This window comes from Kogia breviceps, chromosome 6 (genome assembly GCF_026419965.1).
Source record: "Kogia breviceps isolate mKogBre1 chromosome 6, mKogBre1 haplotype 1, whole genome shotgun sequence".
Lineage (NCBI taxonomy): Eukaryota > Metazoa > Chordata > Mammalia > Artiodactyla > Physeteridae > Kogia > Kogia breviceps.
In genome coordinates, this window is record NC_081315.1 from 103,589,561 (window position 1) to 103,608,313 (window position 18,753).

Genomic DNA, 18,753 nt, shown 5'->3' on the forward strand with positions numbered 1-18,753 from the left:
GACTGTGATCGTGAATCTCAAGGTACCAACTGGCTATACAAATCACCTCAGGTTCTCGGGAAAAGAGACCTGAACGGCTGATGCCACTACATGCTCCATATCACAGTTAGTACAGAACAAGGACTAAACTGTCATCCAGAATTCTTTCTGGATTATTCTACAGAACATTATTCCTTTAACTTCTTGATGCATCCCACATCCCCAACTGTGGTAGGTTTGAACTTAATCTTGTGGATTCTAGAACTAGACCTCATGAGGGGTAGAGAAGGCAAGACTAACTGTCAAGTAAGAAAAGGAAAGGGAGAGAAGCAGAGGGGATTTAAGGTCTTTGTGGGTAAGAGTGAGACAGCTGAGTACGGTCATAGTTGGTCTGTTTGTCTATCCAGCAAGCTTTCCATTTGCCCCTTTTGGAGAACTCTTCCCCCTTTCCACATGGTTCTCAGAAGGCTCTCAATCTTGGTGCTCTACTTCCCATCCCAGCCAGGAGTACTTGACCTAGGCTGGGGGAATCCTTTGGATTGATATTCAGTCATTAGGGGAGAGAAATTCTCTTTTTGCTGGAATAGCAAAACTGTGATTGCAGGAACTAGGGCAACTGATGGTGGTGGTCTTTTTTTGTTCTATGGGGAGAGGAGCTCTGCCGAATTGAGACAAGCAGAGGTCAGCAGAGATGAGAGGTGAGTAGAGAGAGTGTGAGTCATGCATGCTCTGAGGCCTTGCCGGGCTCCTATACTTCTTCCCTCCATTCTCGGAGGTCCTTCCCAGACACATGGGTCAGTGTGCTCCCTTTTACCTGGTACACTAGGCAGATTCTAACATAGCCCCAAATTCCCAGCCCCTGGTACATATACACCTTCTTTTAGTTATTCAATCAAACACCAATCTAGATTTCTCTGGAAGGGATTTTGCAGTTGTAATTAAGGTTCCAAGTAATCTGATCACATGGGCCCCGAAAGCCTAATCAGAGATTGCAGATGGAGAACTCAGAGAGACTTGAAGTGTGAGAAAAACTCAGTGAGGGAGATGGAGGAGCCATGTACTAAGGAATGCAGGTGACCTCTAGGAGCTGAGAGCAGTCCCAAATGACAGCCTTAAAATCACAAGGGACTGAACTATGCCAACAGCCTGAGTTAGATGGGAGCCACATTTCTCCCCAAATCCTCCAGATGAGAACTCAGCAGGCAACACCTCAATTTCATTCAGCCCTTGAGCAAGAACCTAGCCAAGCCATACTGGTCAGTTTGTGGTAATTTCTTTATCAACAGTAGAAAATAAGCATACTTGGATTTGCTTTGCTTACACCTGAAGAAGTCCCGACTGAACACTGGGGAGAACGTGGACCCCCTTCACCCAGTGGAGACTCTACAGACTGTCGTTCTTCACTCTGCTTTCCTTGGGTATAAATCTGCTCTCAATGGCAGCTGTTGTTGACCAGTGTGACGGAAGAATCCAAAACTACATTTTGATGGGAACAGAGGGAGCACGAAATGGCTCTTGGGACTGAAGTGGGCTGGGGAGGAAGATCACCAAAGGAAGGAAGACGGGGGAAAAGGCTGGTGGGACCCAGAAGAGACACATCTCCTGATGAATCTCCCTGCTTCCACCATTCTCAACAGCAGCCAGAGTTATCTTTATAAAATGTGGATCAGATCATACTCTGAGCTCTCCAGGGCTTCCCCTTTCACACAGGGTAAAAACCAGAGTTCTTCAAGGAGCCACGGGTCCTCCACGACCTGGTCCTGTCACCTCTCCTGCCTGCTCTTTGCCCACATTGTTTGCCCCGGACACTCTGGCCTCCTTGCTGCTCCATAGCCCAGCGCACATTCTTGTGCTCTAGGACTCTGCTCTTAAACCTCTGTGGGGAATGCTCTTCCCTGACACCCTTCATTCTTCACTCTTTTGTGTCCATCTGCTTTTCACTCAAATGTTACTTCGTCAATGAAGCCTTCCTTCACTGCCTTGTGTAAAGTTTTGAGGCCATCCCCCCCCCAATATTCCTTCCTTGCTTTATTCTTTTCTTTTCTTTTAGCATTTATCACGTCCTAAACAATTGTTTATTTCACACGTTTGTTGTCTGACTTTCTCACTAAAATGTCAGCTTCATGCACACAAGGATTTGAGTCTGTTTTGAGCATGCTGGATCCCCTGTACTGAGAACTGTGCCTGGTATATTTGCTAAATGATTGACCAAAAGGGGGATGTGTGCATAAGGAGAGATATATTTTACTTCATAAGGGTGATTTCTTTCCCCTTAAAAGAAATTGATGGTGAGTAATGTGATCCAGCAATCCCACTCCTGGACATGTATCCAGAAAAGATGAAAATTTTAATTTGAAAAGATACAGGCACCCCAATATTCACAGCAGCACTAGTTACAATAGCCAAGACATGGAAGCAACCTAAGCGTCCATCAACAGATGAATGGATAAAGAAGATACGGTGTATAGAAACCATGGAATATTACTCAGTCATAAAAAAGAATGAAATAATGCCATTTGCAGCAACATGAATGGACCTAGAGATTGTCATACTAAGTGAAGTAAGTCAGACAGAGAAAAACAAAAACCATATGATATCACTGATATGTGGAATCTAAAATATGACACAAATGAACTTATTTACAAAACAAAAACCGACTCACAGACGTAGGAAACAAACTTACAGTTACCGAAGGGGAAGGTGCGGGAGGGACAACTTGGGAGTATGGGATTAGCAGATACAGACTACTGTATATAAAATAAATAACCAACAAGGATTTACAGTACAGAACAGTATAGCAGGGAACTATATTCACTATCTTATAATAAACTATAGTGGAATAGAATTTTAAAAGAATATATATAAATATATATATTATATATATATTATATATATTATATTTATTATTATATATATTTATATATATTATATATATATAAAGTATATATGCATATGTATAACCAAGTCACTTTGCTGTACACCTGAAACTAACACACTATTGTAAATCAACTATACTTCAATTTAAAAAAAAGAAAGGGCTTCCCTGGTGGTGCAGTGGTTGAGAGTCCACCTGCCAATGCAGGGGACACGGGTTCTTGCCCCAGTCCGGGAAGATCCCACGTGCTGCGGAGCGGCTGGGCCCGTGAGCCATGGCCACTGAACCTGCGCGTTCGGAGCCTGTGCTCTGCAACGGGAGAGGCCACAGCAGTGAGAGGCCCGCGTACCACAAAAAAAAAAAAAAAGAAAGAAGGAAAGAAATTGGTCGTGGGTATATTTTTAAGAAAAATAGTGAGTTGGCCATGTATTCCCTTTAGCTACAAAAAGTCCAGGACAGCGGACCATATGGTTTGGCAGCTTGCTTTGCATACGGAGCTGACAGTAAAGACTGCTGTGATAAAAAAGAAATATTGGGGCTTCCCTGGTGGCGCAGCGGTTGGGGGTCCGCCTGCCGGTGCAGGGGACGCGGGTTCGTGCCCTGGTCCGGGAGGATCCCACGTGCCGCGGAGCGGCTGGGCCCGTGAGCCATGGCCGCTGGGGCTGCGCATCCGGGGCCTGTGCTCCGCAGTGGGAGAGGCCGCAGCGGTGAGAGGCCCGCGTGCCGCAGAAAAAAAAAAAAAAAAAAAAAAAAAAAAGAAATATTGCCAGCCTGGCCTCAGGACTCTTCCAAAAGCAAGATTATGTGTGTTATTTCAAGAAGTGAGGGGTGTAAACAACAGCTCAACTGGGTCTTAAAAGCTACAGTGAAAAATCCCTAGCAACTCCCCAAATAGTCCCTGAACTATAAATAGCTACATATATTTTATGTATGTATGCATAATACTCATTTTTATTGTGTTTGTGGTATGGGCCATTTAATACAAACCCATTTGTTTATGATTCATCAGACATTTCTCATGAGCACAGATTTTGTGCCAGATACAATGCAAGGTACAGGAGATATAAAAGTGAGCCAAATAAATGGGCTTTTAATTACTTGGGATTAGGTTCAGCTACGTATAACAGAAAAACCCAAACAAATGAGAAGTTTATTACTCCCTTACATAAAAGAGGACCAGAAGTACACAATCACAGGTTGGGATGGAAGATTCATGCTGTAGGGAGCCAGGCTTTTGTATCTTTCTGCTCTGCCTTGCCAGCTGCAAAGCTTTATTCTTGATGTCTCCTCATGGTCCAAGATGACTGCTAGAGCTCCAGCCATGACAACTCCTTTCCACACTGCTGGAAAGAGAGGGGTGAAGATAGGTGCATCCCCTCCCATTGAAGGAGGCTTTCTGGAAGCCCATATAATACTCTTTCTAACATTTCGTTAAGTAGCACTTAGCCGTGTGGCCACAAAAAACCTGCAAGAGGGTCTGGAAAATAGAGTAAATTAGCAGGATATCAGCTACAAATTGAGATTCTTGGGACCAACAAATTGTCAAGCAGAACATCATGTGCTTGTTATCAATGCCAGGGGAGAACCCCAACTACATGGAGGGAGAGCCGAGTTCATCACTGTGCTGAACACCAGGAGTAGAAGTCCAAACACTTCTGCCCACTGCATGTTGGTATTCGAGTCGCCAAGGAAAGCATGTCATCGTCAAGCATTAAATGAATCAATGCTTTACCGACATAGAGAAGAGAGACAAAGATCAGCTCCAGTGGTGTGCACTGGTCCCTCTGCTAGCAGATGCCTGGGCGGCTGACATTGGGCGACTGTGCACTAGCAGAAGGACCCCTCTTCCTCCCTCCTGGGGTCTGAAATACTGAAAGTTGGGCACGTGCCGCAGGGCCATCGACCTACACGCTCCAGCAGAACAAAGGAATACACCCTGAGCCTGAAACAGGGAAAGATATTCTCATACAAGCTGATAAGCCCGGCACAGGCTGTGTGCATTCTTTAACTCTAGGTAAGGAAAGGTTCCAGGCCAAGAGGCCTGGACCTTTAAAAATGATACCGAGGGGCCTATTCTTATGTGGCCCTGCAGGGGCTGAAAGACTGCATGCATGAGACTGCCTTTCCCAGCACAAATAGTGGTCTCTGCTAAGGAGAGTACAAAGGGGCTCCAAAGGAGTGTGGACAGATCCTATGGGGGAACAGAGAAGGAGGTAATAAATGTACCCTAACCTCTTTAAGAAAAGAAAGGAGGGCTTCCCTGGTGGCGCGGTGGTTGGGAGTCCGCCTGCCGATGCGGGGGACGCGGGTTCGTGCCCCCGTCCGGGAGGATCCCGCGTGCCGCGGAGCGGCTGGGCCCGTGGGCCATGGCCGCTGAGCCTGCGCGTCCGGAGCCTGTGCTCCGCAGCGGGAGAGGCCGCAGCAGTGAGAGGCCCGCGTACCACAAAAAAAAAAAAAAAAGAAAGGAATGCAAATTTTAAAATCTACATCTCTTTCCGTGTCTTCATACCAGAAGAGAAGTATTAGGCGAGAATAATTCACAGTGTCAGCTTAGGGCCTCGGGACTCAGTACATATTTCTTGAATGAATGAGTTTCCCGTGGTGGCCCTGGAGGAGCTCTTGGAAGGCAGGGTGACATTGGATCTAGAACTTCGTGTTGAGGAGGCTTTCACCAGGGAGAGAATGGCAGGAAAGGCATTCCAGACGGACGGAGAAGAGTGAGCAAAAGCAGAAAGGTTTGAAAGCGTGTGGCTCGTGCAGGAAGCAGTGTGTAACCCAGTGTCACTGGAGCTTGTGTTCTGCGGGGGCAGTGGCAGGATTTGACACTGGATTGTTTAGAGCCTCGAACGTCATGCCAAGGAGCATCAGTTTACCCAGGGGGCCGTGCGGAGCCCCACTGGATAGTGTTGGGAGCAGTTATAGTCAGTGCAGTGACTCCCGCAGGGCAGGGAGCTGGGCAGCACAGAGACAGATGGGGATGATGAGGGCCTGTGGGGGCGAGAGCTGGAGGAGAGATGGACGTGGGGACTTCCTGGCGGTCCGGCTGTGCAGTCTTCACTTCCTGGGAGGACGAGAAAAGTGCCAAAGAGGACTCCTGGGCTCCCAACTTAAGGGGACTGCATTGTGGCCTCCAGAAGCAGGTTGGAGGTGGGTAGTGAGGGGAGGAGGATGAGTTCACTGCGTGCTGCACTGTCTTGAGATGCCTGCGTTACTTTCGCTGAGATGATTGCCTCCTAATTGTCTCCCTGCTTCCATCCTGGTCCCCTTGTACTTTATTCTCAACCCAGCAGCCAGAATGATCCCCTTTTAAGTCAGATCTCGGCTGCTCTCCTGCTCAAACCCACCAGTGGCTCTCATCCCTGGGTAAAAGCCAAAGTCCTTGACTCTACAACCCAGGCTCCCCATGACCTCACCAGCCTAACTCCTATTACTATCTCCTTGCTCACTCCACTGCAGCCCCTACTGGCCTCAGGACCCTTGCTTTGGCCTAGAACCCTTCACCCAGAAGTCTGCCTGGCTAACCTCCCAGCTCCTTTTCATCTTTGCCCAAATGCCACCGTCTCCACGAGGCTAACCTGAACTGCCCTGTTTCAGATAATGATACCCTCTCTCCCCATACTCCTGATCTCCCTTTTCCTAGTCAGCCTTTTCATTTTCCATTGTACGTACAAACTTCTAACTCACCATAATGAACTCATTTATTATATCTATTGTTAATGTCGATCTCTCTGCCACCCCCTCTCTCACCCTGCCCTGCCACTAGAATTCAACTGCATGAAGGCAGCGATCGCTGTATATCACGTCCCCTGATACATCCCAAGAACCTTGAAGGGTGCCTGGCACATAATCAGATCTCAATAAGGACAACCTGTTGGATAATGAACACTGTGGAAATGTGTAGGTGTCAGAAATGGTGGTCTTCTACCCTGAACAGAGGTGGGGACTGTAGAAGAAGAGTCTGATGTTCACCCTGGGGCAGCTCAGGGAGAGGACTTGAGATTTCTCTGCCTGCAGGGAGGACCTCCACCCATGGTGGTCAAGGAATGGACATCAGATTGGGGAGAGGCCCACCAGGAATCCACACAGAGAAGACGCTATCCCCAAAGTCAATCCAGCCTGGGGTCAAATGGGAAATTCAGGCCACCAGCCTTCATTCAGAGCACAGTGCCTTTCGGGCTCAGGGCTATATGTTGCTGTAGAAAGAACTAAGATTTTTATTTTTTGGCTGCACCACACGGCATGTGGGATCTTAGTTCCCCTACCAGGGATCGAACCCGTGCCCCCTGTGTTGGAAGCACGGAGTCTTAACCACTGGACGTCCAAGGAAGCCCCAAAATTGAGATTTTAGAGTCAAACAGATTTGGGTTCATGGCCCAGTTCTCCCACTAGCTGTGGGACAAATTACTTGTCCTCTTTTACTCTTCTGTAAAAGGAGGATAATAATAACTTTATAACTTTATTCATATTACTATTATCATTATTCAATGAAGTGCCCACATTTTATACAGGCACCGTTCCCAGCATAAAGTAAGCACTAAAGGTGTTAATTCTAATGATGTTGATGATGATGATGATTATGATACAAGGACCTAGATATTTGTTGCTGTTAGACAGGTACCTTTAGCTCTTTCTCCCACCATCTCTTCATTTGTTTGTGTGGCAGAGTCATTCTTTTCCAATAATTGGCTTTTTCCATGTGATGGAGAACAAGGCCATAGGTCACTCTGAATTAACATCCTTCCAACCCTCAGACCCGACAGGCAGGAGAGATTCTCTCCTACCTCAATTGAATAAAATCCTAGGAAGGATCCTGCTTGGCCTGGCTTGGATCCCACGCCCTTCTTGTTCCAGTCACTTGGTGAGAAGGATGGGGTTCTATCAATAGCCAGCCAAGGATACCTACTCGTCCCTTTGGCCAGGGGTGAGAGTCTCTCCGAGATGGTGGGTGGGATATTACATTTTCTGGGAAAGTAAAGTCGTCACCACTCTGTATCCTACCATCATGTCATCTTGCATCACTTCATGGTTGTTTTACATATTTGTTACTAAATTGTGAGTTTCCTGGGGCAGGGACCATGGCTTCTGTATCTTCACATCCCTCCACCCCAGCACGGTGATTGATGAAGGGAAGGGCTTCTATAAATGGAGGCTGTTGAATTGAAGCTGAATATGAGTCAGATAAGAGAATAACAAATTCTGTAGATAACACCTGAGGAGAGAGAAGTGGGGCTTCCTGGGAGTCTCGTGGGTTCCAACTTTAGGCTCTTCTGAGACCCATTATCTCTCTCATGAGGGACTTTGAGATTCAGTGAAAGGAACACTGCAAATAAAGAGATAAAGGCCCCATTGTGGCTCTTCCACACAAGCTGTGTGATGGTGTAGAAATCAGTAGACTCCTGGGGCCAAAGTTGCCTTATTTATGAAATGAAAAAGATGGTCTTTGTGATATCTTGCTTATAATCTTAAAATTCTACGAATATAGTCATCTTTCTTTTTGACATTTTACTGGCTCCTTTGGAATCTCTGTTCAACATTTGAGCAATGTCACAATCTGGTATCGTGTTTAAAGGTCATTGTATTTATCTGGCACAGCTTAGAAATTCTGTGGTAACCTTTTCAATTTAAACCGAGGACTCAATTTAGAGAAAAAGAACATTGGACTGAAAATCAGGAGACAAGCTCTAGTTTCCATTCTGCCCTAATGTGATGAAGGATATTGGCAAAATTACTTAAAATCTCTGAGCCTTGGCATCCTCATTTGTGTATAACATAGCTGGTATAGATTTGGTAAAAGGCAAGATTGTACCTTTCTAAGGTACTGGCACAGGGGAAACAGCCTGTCTCTCTTTTTTCCTGTTAGTAATAGAACCATCTGTATTCTAGCTAAGCACATGGCAGCCCAGCCAGAGACTGCATCTCCCTGACTCCCTTTTGGCTCTGAGATTAAGTGTAGGCTTATGGGTGCTGAGAGGAGTGATATATACATCTTCCAGTTCATCCCCAACCTAAGCACAAGCTGCTTACCCTGGACCTCTTCTATGATGGTAATAGTAACAACCATAGCAATGACCTTGGGCCCAGTAAATGGAACACTCTAGTGAGGCAAGGGATGAAGGGGCCCTAAAGTAGAGTAATCACAAGGAAGGTGGTTTGGAAGAAATGATTCCAGAAAGTTTTAGGAAGTACAGAGAGCAGGCGTGCCCTCAACTCTATGAAAACCAAATTTTCTTTCTATTGTCACACGTTCATTCCCAGGAGAAGTTTATTCGAGGTTGAGTTCAAGAGCTTATTATTGAAAGCAGAGAGTGGCTGCAACCAACGTGGCCTGTGGCCTGCAGCTCCCTGTGTCCCATATAGAAGCTTCAGGCAGCACCCTGCACACCTCGTTACACCCACAGCAGCAACAAGACTACCTTAAACTCCTCCCCCACAGAAAGAAGGTCCTTAATGGAAAAGACAACACATTTATCACAGCTGAGCTGCTTAGAGCAGAATACACCAGCCAGCCAGGAGGAGGCAGTGCCACCAAAGCCAGATCCCCAAGAGGGAGGCCTCAGCACTTGCCTCTTCCTTGTCAGACGTTTCTCCTTCCAGGGCTTGTGTCTCAGGTTTAGACATTTGTGGATTAACTGATGCAGAAGAGTTTGATGGTATATTCCTATCCTTAAAAAAAAAACAAAAAACAAAGATTTTTTTCTGATTATAATTGAAGTGCACACTCATATAGAAAAACTGGGAATGCACAAAAGTTTTAAAAAAGGAGAAAAATTGGGCTTCCCTGGTGGCGCAGTGGTTGAGAATCCGCCTGCCGATACAGGAGACACGGGTTCGTGCCCTGGTCCGGGAAGATCCCACATGCCGCGGAGTGACTGAGCCCGTGAGCCATGGCCGTTGGGCCTGTGCGTCCGGAGCCTGTGCTCCGCAACGGGAGAGGCCACAACAGTGAGAGGCCCGCGTACCACAAAAAAAAAAAAAAAAAAGAAAGGAGAAAAATTGATACCTTTCATTATTACCATCCAGAGATAACCTTGGTCATGTTTTTGATATTCTTGACCTTTTTCTTTGTTGATGTGTGTTTATGATTTTAAAACAAAATTGGAACATGTTGCATCTTCACTCTTACATCCTTTTTTTTTTTTTAAAGATGTTGGGGGTAGGAGTTTATTAATTAATTTATTTATTTTTGCTGTGTTGGGTCTTCGTTTCTGTGCGAGGGCTTTCTCTAGTTGTGGCAAGCGGGGGCCACTCTTTATCGCTGTGCACGGACCTCTCACTATCGCAGCCTCTCTTGTTGTGGAGCACAGGCTCCAGACGCGCAGGCTCAGTAGTTGTGGCTCACGGGCCTAGTTGCTCCGTGGCATGTGGGATCCTCCCAGACCAGGGCTCGAACCTGTGTCCCCTGCATTAGCAGGCAGATTCTCAACCACTGCGCCACCAGGGAAGCCCCATCCTTTTTATTTTAACTTAAAGTAATCTACTCCTGACGTTGTGAGGTCCCTGACATGGTGGGCTGGCAAGGGCTCTGTTCTCCCACAGATACTCCCGGTAGCTCAAGTCAGAGACAAAAGATGATCTAGTCTATGAACTTGACCCGGTGTGACCCTTCTGTTTCTGGTGTGCAGTTTAAGGGAGCAACATGTACCCATCACCCATAAATTGCGAGTAAAACTTCTTATTGCTGTACTCAAAGCCACGTGATGCCAGAGCATAGAAACTCAGGCATGGCTGGGAGGACAATCTGCAAAGGTTACCCACGTATAATAAACAGATCTTTGGGTTTTGTTAAGGTGTTTGGACAAGAATATGTCACTTGAAACATACTGTTTATCTGAGGATTATGTAGAAGGTACAATAAATGGACTGGAAAATGTTTAAAGAGATTTCCGCCCCCACCTCACCCGCCAAACACAGAGAACAGTGGAGAAAATAAGAATTCCTTTAGAATGGGCATTCAATATATCTATCTTTCATGCTGTGGGGTTTACCTCGTAAAGTTACTTTGTAAGCTGTAAAGTGCTGTGTGAAAATAACGTTAGCATTCAGTGTGGTATCATTTATATGGAACAAATGGATATGCGTGTTCATATAGATATGCACAGAAAGCCCTCTGTCAGAATTTAAATTTATAATACGTAATCTAAGCAGGTAAGCTTGAAGAGCTTCTTTTTCTGCTATTAAGTTCACATGATTTTGTTTGTATCTGTAGTTATAGATTTTGATGCTCCTACTTGGAGTACTTCTCTGTTAAAGTATTTCCTGTGAGAGGTATTAAGATTTCTTTATATTGATTTTTTAAAGAATTTTTTGTATTGATTTTGTTCAAAAGGAAGTATTGCAACACATATGTATAAGTATTGACCAGGTTGGCTAACCAAGGGAGCTAGCCCTAGTCTTTGTGTTCCAAGAAGCTGTAAACAAGTCATTGGAACTTCAGAAGATGGTCCCTCATCTTTTTTTGTTTGTTTTTTGGTTTGGGGGTTTTTTTTTAAAGCTTTTTTAAAAAAATTTTATTGGAGTAGAGTTGATTTACAATGTTGTGTTAGTTTCAGGTGTACAGCAAAGTGAATCAGTTATACATATACATATATCCACTCATCTTATGCAGAGGGTGAAACTCCCTGGAAGGCAGGCGGGCCTGTATCTGTGAGTGTTGGCCTCTGCCAGTGAGAGGAGGGGCTCTCAGTAAGAGCCTTCTGAAGAGACTGCCCTTACCTTTCAGCTGAGTCTCAGTCTAAACAAGTTTGGGAGACAGTTGAGCTTCAATTACTCAGAAGCTTATGCCTCACAGCTCAGTGCCATGTGCAGCTAGGTGCCTAGCAATGGCTGTCTGATGGGTAATGATGAGATTTTCTTTAAAAAAATGAGTGTCTTGGCCTCCACTCCAAGCCCATTTGCTTGCAGGAGCCCAGCCTTGTTTGGGACCTGTTTTAACCCATTTCCATAAAGAAAGGAACAGCAATCACATGACCTCTGCTCTTCCCAGGAGTTTCAGCACCCAAATTCAGGACTTCCTTCTTAAGGTTTAGCTAGTCCTCTGTTCTGACTTGGTGCCAGGAGAGTTGGAGCCGCCTCATGTGCAGGGACATGAGTCGAGCAGTGACCTTGGCCTACCCATGTTCTGGCATTCCAGGATGCTATGCTTCTGAGGTGGGGTGGCATGGACACCCATGATACCAGTCATGCCAGCTGGAGAACCCACTGGACTCTTCCCTCTCCCCTACCCCACACCTAGTGAGTCACTGCCCTGCCACTCTTGCTAATTGGCCACTCTTGAACCCACACCCCTTCCCATTTCCCCTGCTCTGATTCCAGCTCATCCCCCTGCCTCCCACAATTTTCTCCCTGCCCCATCGCATCTGGACTCCACACTGAAGTCAGGGCAGTGGCCCCCAAACTTATGAAATGGAGAATGTCTTAGTCAAGATTCTCCAGAGGGACAGGGCCAATAGGATATATATGTAGAAAGAGATTCCTTATGAGAAAGTGTCTCATGGTCCCACAATGTACCATCTGCAGGTTGGAGACCCATGGGAGCTGGTGGTACAAATTCCAGTCTGAGTCTAAAGGCCTGAGAACCAGGCGAACCAATGGTGTAAATCCTAATCTGAGGGCAAGAGAAGACTGACATCCTATCTCAAGCTGTCAGAGAGTGAATTCTCCCTGACCCAGGCTTTTTTTCTATCCAGACCTCCACTGGATATTGGATGAGGCCCACCCACACTTCACTGGATTCCCATGGTGCTTCCCAGAGGTCCCAGTGGAACTCCTTACCGGTTTCTCCTGGGGACAGTTTCTAATAAATCACTTCCATTCAAATCCTCGTCTCAGGTGCAGCTCGTGGGGATCAGCCTACGTCACCGCCAGGGTCACGGCCCTCTCTGGTCACGTGACCCCTCAGTCACACCCACGCCCCTCCCGCTAACGCGGCTCTGCTAATTCTCCGCAGGTGATCTATTCCCTGAATACCCGCCAGGACGAGGCCGAGGCGGGCGTGGAGGCGCTGCGTGAGGCCCACCAGGAGGAGCTGCGGAAGGCGGTGGCCGAGACAGAGGCCAGGCTCCTGCAGGCGCAGGGCCGCGCAGGCGAGGAGGTCCTGAGGCAGCGCATCCAGGCCCTGGAGAGCGCCCTGGAGCTGCAGAAGCGGCTGACGCAGGAGGCGCTGGCCCGGTCGGCCGCGTGCAGGCTGGAGACCCAGGAGAGCGAGCTGAGGTTGGAGGCCGAGCACGCCGAGCGGGTGCTCACCCTCTCCAGGGAGATGCTGGAGCTCAAGGCCAACTACGAGAAGAGGCTCCGGCACCTGAGCGGCCACGAGGCGCCCCGGTGGGGCCGGCTCGCCCAGGAGGGTCCCGAGCCCCAGGCCGAGCCGGGCTGCGGCCCCGAAATGCAGGAGGTCCTGCTGGAAGTGGAGCGGCTGCGAGCGGAGAATCAGCAGCTGAGCAAGGACTATGCTCGGAAGGCTGAGGAACTGCAGGCCACGTACGAGCGGGAGAACGAGGCTGTCCGGCAGGCCGTGCAGCAGTCGGTGAGCGAGGCCCTGTGGCAGTGGCAGGAGAAGGAGACTGACCTCCGGAAGAACTTCCAGGCCCAGGAGGTGGCCCTGCAGGCCCAGGTCCGGAAGCTAGAAGGGGATCTGGAGCACAGAGGCCGCAAGATAAGTGACCTGAAGAAGTACGCCCAGAAGCTGAAGGACCGCATTCAGGTAAAGCAGGGATCTTCCTACCTTCCAAATGGGAGACTAAGCGTGGCCCCTAGTATCGAACACCTACCGTGCGTCACGCACTGCGCAAAGCCCTTGACTTCTGCCAGAGCGGGCGTTATTACCTCCATGGAGTTCAACTACATTCATTCAGCAAGTATGTATGGAACACCTACTATGTGCCAGGCCGGGGCTGTGGGCAGGAGACGCACGGTGAGCCGGCCTTGATCCCTGTCCTCTGAGAGCTGAGAGACTTACAATTTAGAGATGAGAAGATAAAACTGAAATTGAGAAGCTTAAGGATGGGCCTAGCTGGGCACACAGCTACAAAGTGTTTGAACTCAGTTCAGCCTAATTCTAAAGCCCCCACTCACTCCATAACAACTTGCTGTCCTAACATCCTTGGGGCTTTGTATTTGTGGAAAGCCAGACCATTGACAAGTCAGTTACATGAGGCCCACAGACTCACAGAGCCCCATCTCTAAAAGTAACAGCAGCTAGTATCCTTTGTACTCCTTGAGCATTTTTTTTTCTGTCCCAGACACTTTATCTCATTTGATCCTCACTACAGAAAGGTTAAATAACTTGCAAAAAGTCACCCAGCCAATCAGAGGATAAGTAGGGATTTGGTGAACACTGAGCCACTGAATTCCAGAGATTAAAGGCGTATGCTGTGCACTTACCCACTTTTCAGATCTGATGTACTTAGGATGTCTCGACACAGAACTGTAACAAGAGAAATGAGACCCTTTCTGTCTGTTTAGGACCTGGATGTGCAGCTCAAGGAGGCTCGACAGGAGAATTCAGAGTTGAAAAGCACTGCAGAAAAACTTGGGGAGAAGCTGGCTGTTGCCAAAGACAGGCTAATGGTGCAGAACTGTCATGTGACACAGAAAAGCGGTGAGATGCCCAGAATGATTTCCTTACACAGCAAAGTTTGGCCACCAGGTTGGCCTGACACTGCTTGCAGCCTTGAGACTGTTGAGGGAGCAGAGTGGAGGGCAGGGCTATTTGATCTGACCTGCCTGGTGGGCAAGTCCAATCCATGCAGGACACAAGTGAGCCGACATCCAGAGCTTCTGCAGGTCAGGTATTTAAAAGGCATGATGCAAAAGGATGTCTGGCCCCCCAGAAAATTCTCCACCAGATCCACCATAGCGCCTGAACTTCTCAGCTCTGGCTTTTCCCCAGACTTAGACAACACTTTATACTCTAACATCATTCACACAGTGACGTTATTGGGTGTTCCCAATAATTTTGTGAGTTAGGTACTGTCAGTATCCCCTGCCACAGATGAAGACATGAGGCTGAGAAAGTTACGTGGCTAGCTCAAGGCCAGCCAGCTGCCTGGTGATAGAGGTGGTGTTTGAGTCTCAGACTATCTGACTCCAAAGTGCTTTCCACTGAGCTCCCTCATCAGAAAGTTCTTGAATATGTACAGTGTCATCAGCTTGACACTGGGAGATATGACAAAGGCACAAAACATAGGCTCTGCATCTAGGGAGTTTATGGGACTGTTACTTTACAACCCACAGCATGCCTTGCTATCGTGAGTGTGGCCCAGGCAGCAGTGAGGTGTCTGGGAAAGAAGAAATCACCTCGGGCTGGAAAGTACGAGTTGGAACCAGAGGGTATGGAGGGTTTACAGCAGTGGTCTCAGAAGTAGGGCATATGGGAAGAAACTGAGCAATTCTAACTATATTTATTTTTTGTCTTATACTTGAAATCTCTTTATTTAAATCCTTTGAATGTACATATATCCAGGAACGTCCTCAATTTTTTTTAACCTATGGAAAGCACAATCAAAAAAATTTGAAGATGACTAGTTTAAGAAGGGAGAGCCGGACAACTATTTGAACTCAAGATGTTACTCGGGCAAAGGTGACAGTCACCACTTGGACCATGCTTAAGGCCAGAAGGCCATGGAGCAGGGATTACATAGGGGAGTCAAGGGCAAAATAGTTGAATAGCAGAATGGCGACCCAGCTGCAGAGGCCTCAGGCATGAGGCCAAGGCCAAAGGCATTCCCAATGATGTTGACACTGTACTTGCAGATGACATGAAGACAGAGAGGGTTTCAGAGAATGAAGTCCTAGGGAAAGAGAATGATTTGGAAGCCTGCAGTCTCCATCCTCAGCAGGATCAGAACTTTCCCAAGGAGTGTCCGTGCATGAAAGGAGGCACAGATACACAGGTACTGTCTGACCCAGCCCTGGGGATGGAGCAGTTACAGGGGGCTCTGCTGAAATGAGCTTCAGATGGAGGCCAGCCCCAAACCATGACAGGTCCACTTGGAAGCAATAGGTCCCATAGTTTCAGGGGTGGATGCGTGGGTGTGAAGTTCCAGCCAACGTCCTGCCAACTGCATGTCATTGCATGTCAAGCTAGGAGACTGAGAATGTAGCAGAATTCTCCCAACTCCTTATCATTAGCTCCTGGGAAACTGGAAGCTTGCTTAAGATTCCTGCTATATGTTCCCAGTCAAAACAAACAAAGCATTTTTTAGAAACCACCATAGTATGGGCTGGAATATCTGATCCTATGACAATAGATACACTACTCCAAAAAGCCCTTTTCCAATGGTGGATAAACTGAAGTCTCTTACAGATATCAAACATGTGACTTTATAAACTTTATTGTACCTTGTGATACATGCTTTGAAATCAGTAATCAACATTGTAGAAGTTACACAAAAGAGAAATGGTGATCTCCTGCTCCTCTCCCCACCCTGGCAGTTTTACAAGCCCTTTTTCTTTTTATAGACCAAGAAAGAGGCATGTATTGAGACAGAATATATGAAGCAAAAATATGAAGAAGACCTTCGTAAAATCAAAGATCAGACAGAAGAGGAGAAGAAACATCTCAAAGACCAGCTGGTGAAGCGCCTAGAAGACTTGGTGAAGAAGCACACGGTGGAAATCCAATTAGTTCGCTCATTGGTGGAAGCTGAGAGGCAGAAGCTACAGAAGGTGAGATCCCCTTTCAGAGATACTGTTCCGTTGTTTTTGCTTGCCTCCACCTCCCTCCTTTCCTCTTTTGTTTCTTCTTTCCTTCCTCAAACATTTACTGAGCTCCTGTTGTATGTAGATCTCAGCTAGAGCTCTGATCAGAGGGAGTTCAGAGCCTGCAGGAGGAGACAGGGCACCCCAGGGCTGTGAGACAATAGGGCCTAGAGTTGTTGACATGGGGTGGAATTGTGTCATATGAGTGTTTAATTTAGGGAAATTCAAATCCTCTAATCTGCAAAAACAGAGAGAAATAACATGAAGTGAACACGCAGGCCTGGCAGACTGCCTGGATTCAAATCCCAGCTCTACCACCCTCTAGCTCTGTGGCCACAGAAAGTTATTTAACCTGGACTCCTTACAGGGAAACTCTGCGGGGCCCCAAGTTACTCATTTATAAAACAGATGGTGATAATAGCACCTCACAGAGTAGCTGCCAGGATTGCATGAGGTAATCCATGTGTGAAAAAACGAAGCAGATCATCGCGCCTGGGGTGTAAGAGGCACTAGGTAGATGAAGGTAATTAATTAACCAGTGAGAGAGCAGTTTCTCAGCCTCTGAGTATTGTTCCAACTTCCCACCAAAGGGGGCGTTTTCTGCTGAGAAGGAGTGCAAAGCATCATCCCTCGTGTTTGCTGAGGAAAGCAAATAACATATGTATATGAATGTTTTAGGAAAAGAGTGAAGTATATCAGTATTATTGTGAGCATAGGTGGTGCTTTATTATAAGAAGGCTTCCTTCTAATCTAAGAACTTGCATTATCACTATGAGTTTTCACTGAAAGATAATCATATATCACTGAGGAATGCAATGTGTGGTAGTGAAGAGTAGTAGATACTCAATAAGTATGTGTTGGATACATAAATGAACTTATGAAAGTTTAGTCCTGGGTCCAAGTCCTGACTCTTTCACTGGCTTTACTACCACGGACAGGTCACTTAATCTTTCTGAAACCTGATTTTGAAAATAAGGATAAATACTTTGGGGGCTTGTTATGTGAATTAAATATGGTGGTTTTAAAAATTATTTATTTATTTATTTACTTTTGGCTTCGTTGGGTCTTCATTGCTGCATATGGGCTCTGTCTAGTTGCAGTGAGCGGGGGCTTCTCTTCATTGTGGTGCACGGGCCTCTCATTGTGGTGGCTTCTCTTGTTGTGGAGCACAGGCTCTAGGCGCATGGGCTTCAGTAGTCGTGGCCCGCAGGCTCTAGAGTGCAGGCTCAGAAATTGTGGCGCATGGGCTTAGTTGCTCCGTGGCATGTGGGATCTTCCTGGACCAGGGCTCAAACCCGTGTCCCCTGCGTTGGCTGGCAGATTCTTAACCACTGTGCCACCAGGGAAGCCCCTAAATATGGTTTTATATATAAACTCTTATCTCAGTGTACAACATGTAGCAAAAGTTTGATAAACTGTGGCTGTGATTAGTTACCATGTGCATTAGATGATATCATGTGTGATAATATTTAGTGTCCACTGTACTTTATAAAGCACTTTATTCTTATGAACACATTTAATCCTCCCAACAGGATTACAAAATGAGTGTTCATATCCCCATTTCAGAGATGAGAAAACTGAGGCTCAAAGATGTTATGTATCCATTCACACAGTGAGTGGTGCAGCTACATTAAAACCTGACAGCCTGACTCCAGAGGCCGTGGTTCCCCATCCCTGCACAGAGGGGGAAGCAGCTGTATTGAAAGCACTTTCCTCCCCATGAGCAGTGACTGGTTGCACGAATCCAGTCCTCACGTAGCTGAACCCACTTTCCATCGTGAGCCACAATCAGTGGGAGGGACAGTAGCTCTCCCAGAGCTACAGGTGGTCCTGGTAACCTGTCAGCCAAGCCTGACTCTGAGTGTAGAAATCCCACTTCAGCTTTAATCAGGGACATGGATCCATTTGGGAAATGAATCATGTAGAAATAAGTTGCATTTCCTCCTGGTTTTTTATTTTCTTTTTAAAAATTATGGTCATTTCTACAAACTGAGGATATAAGTTATATAAATTAGGCCATGCAGAGTACAGGAGGGTAAAAGCTTGACGAGGTTCCAGATCTGGTGTTCGTGGACTAAAAATAGATACCGGTTTCCCCTCTAGAGTTAAGAGCACACTGTTCCTTTGGGCCCTTGAGTGTAAGTATGTTGTGTATCCTGAATGCTACCTTAACCTGAAAAAGACACCACAGGAGATGGGCT

At 46.7% G+C, this 18,753-nt stretch overlaps 2 protein-coding genes across 2 annotated transcripts in view; one reads left to right on the forward strand and one right to left on the reverse strand.

Moving 5' to 3' along the window:
* Positions 1-18,753, reverse strand: part of NCAPG (non-SMC condensin I complex subunit G) — a 184,699-nt gene that overhangs the window by 105,292 nt on the left and 60,654 nt on the right. The gene's annotated exons all lie outside the window — the stretch shown is intronic.
* FAM184B (family with sequence similarity 184 member B) overlaps positions 1-18,753 on the forward strand; it is a 111,978-nt gene that overhangs the window by 34,587 nt on the left and 58,638 nt on the right. Inside the window, exons 2-5 of the mRNA XM_059067507.2 lie at positions 12,801-13,553; positions 14,315-14,450; positions 15,605-15,744; positions 16,313-16,519. Coding sequence (XP_058923490.1) covers positions 12,801-13,553; positions 14,315-14,450; positions 15,605-15,744; positions 16,313-16,519 — 1,236 coding nt within the window. The remainder of the gene's footprint in view (positions 1-12,800; positions 13,554-14,314; positions 14,451-15,604; positions 15,745-16,312; positions 16,520-18,753) is intronic.